Raw genomic sequence first — 8,895 nt, 5'->3', positions numbered from 1 at the left:
TATGAATCTAAAAACATATATTACCAATAGTTAATAAATTATAAATATACAATAATTAAAATTGAAATAAATAAAGAATAGTCCTAGAAATCACCATTTCAAATGCACTCTAATTACGTTCACAATCAGATGAACTACAAGTTAAGCTTAAAACTCGGATAGAAAACTTCTTTAGTTTTGGACAAATATCTCCATAGAAGTTCCACCACTCAGCAGGTAGCATGGTCTTCCTACTACTCTTTGCAGTTTCATTGCCAAAGAAGCCTCTAGCATAATGAAAATCAGGAAGTTGTAGACCAATCTTTTTTCTTTTTTCCTGGTTAGGAATCAATTTTTTCAAACAACTATATAGACCAATCTTAATGTCAACATCATCAACCATGAAATTGTATTCATAGTGATAATGAGGACTAAGATAATACGCAGCAGCATGCAATGACCTATGCAGTTGAATTTTTCACCTTCCATCAATAATTTTCCATATAGGTTCATAACTAAAAATAACAATGCAAATGAATAAGAATAAAAAAATAAAATAGATAACTGAATATAATAAGAAAACATGGTAACATGATACATTGATAATCAAATATTAAAGCCTTCAATTAGTCAAGATTACCTCTTTTTAACATAACTAAAGTTAGTCTTAATTGTTTCTTTAGCTTTTCTCATACCTTCGAATATGAAATCCATGGCTGTTTTTTCATCTGAATCTACCAAGCAAAGAATTGTAATGAGAGGAGCAGCAGCCTTGAGGTATATGACAATATTCTTCTATAGCCTACTATCCAAGGCCATGTTTTAGACTCTTATTCCTTCAGGCATTGATATAACCTTAGTTGTCTTCCAAGCATCAGAAGTAAACATATTCATTAATGGTCCTTTATTATCATGAAGACAAGTGAGAGTCAAATAAGCAGTGGCGAATCTTGTGGCACCTGGTCGAATCAAGTCTTTTCCCTTTGTAAAATTTCTCAACATGCTAATGAGCATACTCCTGGAGTAGATAAAAGTGGTGATTTTTCTTCCTTTTTTTATGGTTGTTTCATGCACCTTTAACTTCTTTTCAAAATCTTTCAGTATCAAATCAATGCAGTGCGCAGCACATGGTGTCCAGTACAAACTTTTTCTAGTCTCTATTAATTTTTCTCCGGTAACCTTATAATTAGCAGCATTATCTGTAACAATTTGGACCATATTCTCTTCGGCTCTTCGCCAACGAATTCTACAGCATCTTCTAGCATTCTGATAATTTTATCCGTTGTTTTTGATATGTCAGAAGTGTCCAATGAATAAAGAAAAACTATTCCTTTAAGGCTGTTTACCAAAAAAAATTACAAATACTATACTTTTTTTATCTGTCCATCCATCCGACATGATTGAACAACCAGTTCTCTTCCACTCTACCTTAAACTCTGTAAGCATTTCATCAACATTGGTCACTGCTTTCTTTAATTGGGTTTCTCTTAACTCATGGTAAGAAGGGATTTTGTAGCCAATTCCATATCTCCCAACCATCTCACAAAACTTTAAAAACTCAGGATTCTTAATAACATTAAAAGAAATAGTACTTGTATAGAAAAATATAGAACATGGTTGATCACATTGTTCCTTTAGATCCTTCTTCATCATTTGATTTATTGTTGATTAAACTTGAGTCCCTTTTTTCTTTTGTGATAAAGTTGTGAATATCTTTTCTCTTTTGTTGAGAATTGTCCTTCTCCTTTTCTGTTTGCTCAGGATAATCCTCATCATCACCGAATATTCTCTTTTTCAATGATGCTTTTTTAGTCTCCACACAAACTTTCAACATTACAGCCTTAACTTCTTCAGGTATTGAAGCACAAGGCTCTAAATCCTCTTTAATACTGGTAAGATGATGCTTAAACCTATAAATTTCTCCGTTTATAGTCTTTGAGCAATAATTACATTTCACTTTTTTACCATTGTCTTGAACATCAATCCCATATTTTCATCCTATATCACTTCTATTTCCAGTTACATTTTTTCTCCTAGAAACAGTAGGTCTAGGAATACTAGGAATTGAAGACCCTGTCTCTGAACCAACATTCTCAGACATTTTGTATTTTTGTCTCTACATCAACAATCAACAAACCAAATAATTAATTTAGCAAAGTTATCCACTTATCTTTATCCATCTCTAAATAATAATTAAAAATTATTTTAGAGTTATCTACTAAAATACAGAGTTTCAGATTCAGTTGCAAAGTTATCAAAGTTGATAAATAATAAATTCAGATTTCAGATTTCAATTGCCAAGTTATCCACTAGACTACTACAAAGTTGATAAATTTATAACCAACACTAATAAGTAACAACTACAAATTACAAGAAGCAGCTATTAAGAACAAACTAAACTAACACTAACATTTTAGAGTTTCAATATTTCAGATATTCAGATTTATTAACAAAAAACAATGAACTAAGTAACAGTCTAAATGTCTAACACTTAACATCTAAGAACTAACAAGTCCAAAACCAATCAACTTATTGTCTATTGATATTAGTAGTTTAGAAAAAATAATTAAACCACACATTTTAGTTATTTTGATACATTATTAACTTACTAAAGCATCAGTTTAATTTTTTTCCATCAAATTTTAATAACCAATTCTATCTATGACTTTTTAATCCATATTTCATCATTCATCACACCATAATTTAAACTAAAAAAAAGTTTAAAAAGTTAATATTAGAACCAAAATGGCAGAATTCATACCAAAATTATTGATATTTAAATTTGTTTAAAAAAATTACCTTGGAGAAAGAAATTCAGGCAGAATCAAAGAAGAAGAGAGGCAGCTCAGCAACTGAAACGGCAATCGGAACCCCTTGCCGAAGTGAAGCAGAAGTAGATCGGCAGTGCATAAGAAAGATCTGCAGAACAGAAGCGAGGAACGCAGACCAAAGGCAAGGAACAGCGTGCCGTGAAGCGTCGAGTTCTCCGGCGTGGGGAAGAACGAAGCTTTGAGGAACCTTCAGCGTGAACCTTCAGCTTCACCGAGGAAGTGAGGAGTGGATATGAACGATGGTGGGGCGATGTACCACGAGGAAGAAGATGGCGGGGGATACGTTCGGCCTCCGGCGTGGCGGCGCAGACAATGGTGGGAAAGAACGATGGGCTTGGAGAAGAGAGTGACGGCTCGGACTCTCTCTCTCTCTCTCTCTCTCTCTCTCTCTCCCTCCCTCCCTCCCTCCCTCCCTCCCTCCCTCCAAAACGATGCTGTTTTGGCAAAAATGGACACCCAAATCAAATTCGTTGACTCGTCTTCAAACAAGCGAGTTTGACTAAGTCTATCCGAGTTTACCCATAAACGAGTTTAACTCGATTTTAATACCTAAACTCGTAAATTCGTACGAATTTACGAGTTAACTCGCGAATTTGACAACAATGACCAAGATGTAAGCATCTTTTCACTGCTCAACAACTTAATCACACTCGAGTCACACTTCTGATTCTCGCCTTCCCTACGAGATTAGCTCTTTCAAAGGCTCATTTTGTCTATTGAACCTGTCTTATGATTTCTGTATTTGGTTGATTGGGTCTTCTATAATTGTCTCCATGAACTTCTTTATTGCGCCGTACTCAAATCCTCCCGCAGGTAGTGAAATAGATATCTTTCCACCCTATGTTTTTATTTTTCCCCAATTGTTTCCTGAAATTATTGAAACCCAGGGGGAAGTGGGACACTGTTCCTGAAACGATATGACACTGGGCCATGTCATGAGTTTTTCCTCTCTATGAGACGATAACCTTCAAACAATGTCTCACTGGGCCCTAATAAAAATTCAGTCCAATATTGACCTGAAGTGGAAAAAAAATTTTCGGTCCAATAAGAGGAAAAAAGCATGTGTACCCCTTTCAGGAAAAATTTTCAGTCCCCGTTATTTGGCCAGATATATCCAACCACTGATTTGGTTCCACGTATTGTGACCAGCCACGTGTTCAATATTAATTGGGCAAAGACATGTCACAAAGCGTAATATTGTGGAAGTCAAGCACAGCGTGTTAGAAGTGGTTAGTTAGTGACTTGGTGTCTGTAAGTCGTTCGTAAAAGAAAGCAAATCTAACGTGGAGAGTCTTCGAACCCCAGTTTCCGGTAACAGCTTTGAACCGTGGCTTCCTCAGGGACCGTGTCTCGCAGAAAACCACCTTCTTCTTCTTCTTCTTCCCAAACACCCGGGTCGACCCGAATCGTGTATAGAGAACCGGGTAGGCATTCGGAGTCCGAATTGCCGATCTGGCAGCGGAACTGGTTCATAGCTTTGCTGTTCCTCATGGCTTTGGGATTCTTCGGCCTCGCTCTCTTCCTCTTCCTTACCCTCGATTCTGACATCGGTGCTTCTCCATCCGCTTCAGCCTCCGCCTCTGCTGCCTCCTCGGAAGGCGTCGAGGTTCCATTTCTTTTTTCTTTTATCGATTTCGTTGTTTGGAGAAGTGAACCTGTGATTAGGGTTAGGGATAGGGATGGGGATTTTGTTGATTGAATTTTTGACAATAGCTGCTCGATTTGGGGGGATCATACAGGTGCACATCACTTATGGGTCGGTTATAAAGCTTATGCACGAGAAGACCAAGTTTCGTTTGCATTCCCATGATGTTCCGTACGGTTCTGGCAGTGGACAACAATCGGTTACTGGTTTTCCCAATGTTGATGATTCCAATAGTTACTGGGTATGAAATTCCTTTCTTGCCTTCTACTAGTTTATTTTCTATTTTTCTATAAATAAGAAAATTGGTCTGATTAACTGGTGTGTGATGGGCAGTATCCGATGTATGATTATAGCTTAATAAGGACAAAGCAGTAACTATTGTAGATTATTATGAGCTGAATTGTTAGGTTATAGACTTATAGTAGACTTTGAAGCTTTACGGCATTTGGTCTTGACTCTTGAGACTTTAGCTGAGGTATGTGCATTGTTTTTCAGATTGTTAGACCTGAGCCAGGAACTTCTGCTAAACAAGGTGACACCATTAAAAGTGGTACAATCATTAGATTGCAGCACATGAGGACCAGGAAGTGGCTGCACAGCCATTTGCATGCTTCCCCAATATCAGGCAATCTCGAGGTATGTGGATGTTTTCTGTGTGATGTTGTATTTGCCTTGTCCATTTTATTGTTAATTGATTGATAATAACTGAATGAGGACGATTCAGTTGCAATCAATTGATGCGTTCTAATTGATATACCTCCATCGCAGTCTGCGATTTTGGTTTCCGTTGTGCTTGTTAGGATTGAGGCTGGACTTGTTTTTATTTTGATTGTTTCACCTCTTTCCCCCCAACTTACAAGGGATCATGTACCTCATTTATGCACCAGGACATTGGTTATTTCCGTTATTAATTCCCTTTGGGATGCAATTTGTTCTTCAAAATTCAAATCAACGCTGACTGATATATGATTCATTGAAAGATTTATGGGGATTATCAGTTAGTGAATGCACATGTTCATTGCCTCACCTGCATCACTTAACCCTATCTAATAAACAAGCTCTAGTCTATTAATTTTGTGATTTTTTTACTAAATCTTATTATGTTATGACTGCCATTTCCAAGAGTTATTTGCCTTTTCAATCCTTTTAGATTTGTTAGCACAAATGGATATCTGACTTGAACTTTCTGAATTGAAAATAGGTGAGTTGCTTTGGAGGAGAGTCTGAGTCTGACACTGGGGACTATTGGAGGTGAGCAACAATGAAAGTTATTATGATTTTTACATCTCAATATTTTGTTAGGTTCATAACATTATATTGGCTTCATTTTTATTAGGCTTTTTATAGAAGGAAGTGGGAAGACATGGAAACAAGATCAGAGGATCAGGCTTCAGCATGTGGACACCGGAGGCTATCTACATAGTCATGATAAGAAATACTCGCGGATTGCTGGAGGGCAGCAAGAGGTAAGAATTGGCATAGAATTTGCAAATATCCTATTCTCCTTTAATGAACTATTTTATTGATTTAGTTATATGTTTATAATAATTTTTTGTATGGAAATTTTAGGACAGGCTAGGTAGAGAAAATCTAGAATTTTATGTGAAATCTGAAAAGTAAATTAAATACATAAAACCATCAAATCATAATGCGGTTTAAATCATAAAATTTTCTGACCTAGTAGAAATTTTGTAAATTGATCGATTCATTTAAAATTGTAATATCGAAAAATTTTAAGAGTTGAATCAAGATTCTAGCTATCTTTATGCCTTCAGCTAGCTATATATATTGATTACTAAATCGACTTTGGTTATCATTTGTTCTTATTTTCTTATGTAATGTGTTGTAAACTTGTACTAGGTTTGTGGTTTACGTGAAAAACGTGCAGACAATGTCTGGTTGGCAGCTGAAGGCGTCTACCTTCCTGTTACTGAAAGCAAATGAAGTTGATTACATTGATGCTATGTCGAACAGCACCATGGACTGCTGAAATTTTAGCTTCCAGCATTGGTTCAGATGTTAGATAGATGTAGGGAATAGGCTGTCTATTGAATCGAAACATGAGGGGGGTGAAGTGAACGATTTTAGGATGATATGACCATATGATAGTAATACTTTGTCATTGGTTCACTTGTTATGAAATGTCCTAAGAGAACGGCAAATTGACAGCAATTACTTTAATTTTCAAGTGAGTTTACAATTTTACTGATCAAATGAAACATTTGCTTGAACTGTTGAATTTAATTTAGTGATCCTATATAAATGTCACTTGTCATGTTTTTTGTTCTCTTAATTAAGTTCGAATGTATTTTTTACGTTGTATTTTTCTAACAATGATAGGGTGTTGCCTTGTTTTTATATAACATTAAGTTTGATAGGATACTAATTTGTACGAAATACAAACCATTTTGAGTTAAAAAAATTTTCTATTTTGTGTGGTTAATATTATGCTATGAGGTCTTTGAAATTGTCAGTATTCGGTTTACTATTGGGATTTTGAGGATGGTTGTAATACTTTTAGTCTTCTATTTTTGGCATGCATGCTCTTAGTCTTAGACGTTAGACATATTATTCTCAAGAAATCCCAACCTTTTTGTGTAATTGGATCGGAAAGTTTGCTGAATAGTGGATATGGATGACAGACAAATTTCCATATTTAAAGTTAGAAAATGAAAAACGTTTTGAAATATATGAATGGAGAAAGTATTGTTTTGATCTTTAACATTTAGGGTGAATTTTATTTTGGTCTCTAATGTTTTAATCGTTCTATTTTTATTTCTAAATTTTTAAAATGATATCAATATTATTCCACTGTCAAATTTTTCACTAATATTTAACGAAATTAATGCACTATTAATAATATTATTGTTAAAATTATTATTTGATATTTATTAATATTATTTTCAATAAATACATATAGTATATAACAATATAATAAATATAAACTAATTAGTTAGTTATTAAAATAAAAAAGATTTACTTTAATATAAAAATAAAATTAAAAAAATTATTATAAAAATATATTAGAATTTTATATACTTATTTAATAATAATCAGATTATAACTTATTGATTATAATTTGTTAAAATTTGATTATTTTTAAAATATTAGTGAAGATATATATTTTAAATTTTAATTTTAGATTTTTGATATTTTATATTTTTTATTTATATAAGATCGATTTTGCCTGTTCAACTAGTAACTCATAAGTTGAACTAATAAACCAATAAATCTGTAACTTGATCGGTTCGATTACCGATTCGGTTCTGACAACTATGTCTAAGAGTGATTCTTGAGTATACTGTAGATTATTTTTTTCACTATTAAAATTTATGCTAGATAAAAAAATCCTCCTTTTCCACTTTTTACCCATATTTTTAGTTATTTTGTGTAATTCTTTTTTTCCTTCCTGCTCTGATTTTTTTTCTTTTTTTTTTCAAGATGATTCCTCTTCATATTCTATATATTCATACAAAATTTTTATGCTATTTCGGCATTATTTCTCTAATGTTTTCCAAATTTTTTAGTATTGGTTATTGTTTCTACCTTATCCAATATACACACTAATTCGATTTGGCCCTTTAGTGCGATTTCCACCTTACCATACTAAATGAGCCCCATATTTGAGTCTCTCAACCCGCATTTGACCCAACATAAAAAACAATTTGCGAGTTACATGGGACTCAACTAGAGATATATAAGGATCGAATCGGATACGATATCTGCCTTTTTAAAATTGGATTTGATTCGGTTCGATTCACATACTTACATATCGGATTAGATCGAATATCGGGTATATCGTCATAATTAAAAAAAAACTATTTTAAGGTCCTATTTAGCTGTTTTTACAAAAAAAATATTCAGATAATCTATTTTTTCACTTGTTTAAGCTTATTTACTCCTAAAATATTATCAATAAAAGTTCTCTTGAATAACAAAAAAATAATAATAACACAAAATTTAAGTTTAATTATTCTAAGTTGAAGTACAACATAAAAAATTAAAAATGAGATATCATAAACTATGCTATTTATATGAGACGTGCGGATATGCAGATTTGCGAAGAAAAAAATTTCAGATCGGATGCGAATATTATTCGATTCATGTGCAACCCTAAACTCAACCTCCTACCATGAAATAGGAGTGACAACACTACCCGAATCCGCGGATACCCACTCTATCCCTATCCACTCGGGGCAAATAATTACCGAGACGAGTTTTCTACGGGGCAGGGTCTTGGGTTGGCAGGACGAAGTCGGATATATATATATATATATATATATATATATATATATATATATATATATATATATATATGTAAAATAGTTAGTAAAATGATTAATAATATTATATCATATTTAAGTTTTTACTTTAATTTATGTTATGTGCATGATAATGGTTATATAAATTTTGATATTTAATTTTATTTGTTGGATTTTC

At 33.4% G+C, this 8,895-nt stretch overlaps 1 protein-coding gene across 1 annotated transcript; it reads left to right on the top strand.

Annotated features, from left to right (window-relative positions):
* Positions 1 to 4,040: 4,040 nt before the first annotated feature.
* Positions 4,041 to 6,694, top strand: LOC130958156 (stromal cell-derived factor 2-like protein). The gene is made up of 6 exons (XM_057885097.1): positions 4,041 to 4,416; positions 4,550 to 4,696; positions 4,951 to 5,091; positions 5,657 to 5,706; positions 5,792 to 5,921; positions 6,316 to 6,694. Exons 1-6 carry the CDS (start codon positions 4,300 to 4,302, stop codon positions 6,397 to 6,399), a joined length of 669 nt encoding a protein of 222 aa, XP_057741080.1. The 5' UTR covers positions 4,041 to 4,299; the 3' UTR covers positions 6,400 to 6,694.
* The last annotated feature ends 2,201 nt before the right edge of the window (positions 6,695 to 8,895 follow it).

The sequence above is a fragment of the Arachis stenosperma genome, chromosome 10, assembly GCF_014773155.1.
Source record: "Arachis stenosperma cultivar V10309 chromosome 10, arast.V10309.gnm1.PFL2, whole genome shotgun sequence".
Classification (NCBI taxonomy): Eukaryota; Viridiplantae; Streptophyta; class Magnoliopsida; order Fabales; family Fabaceae; genus Arachis; species Arachis stenosperma.
This window is presented reverse-complemented; position numbering and strand designations above follow the sequence as displayed.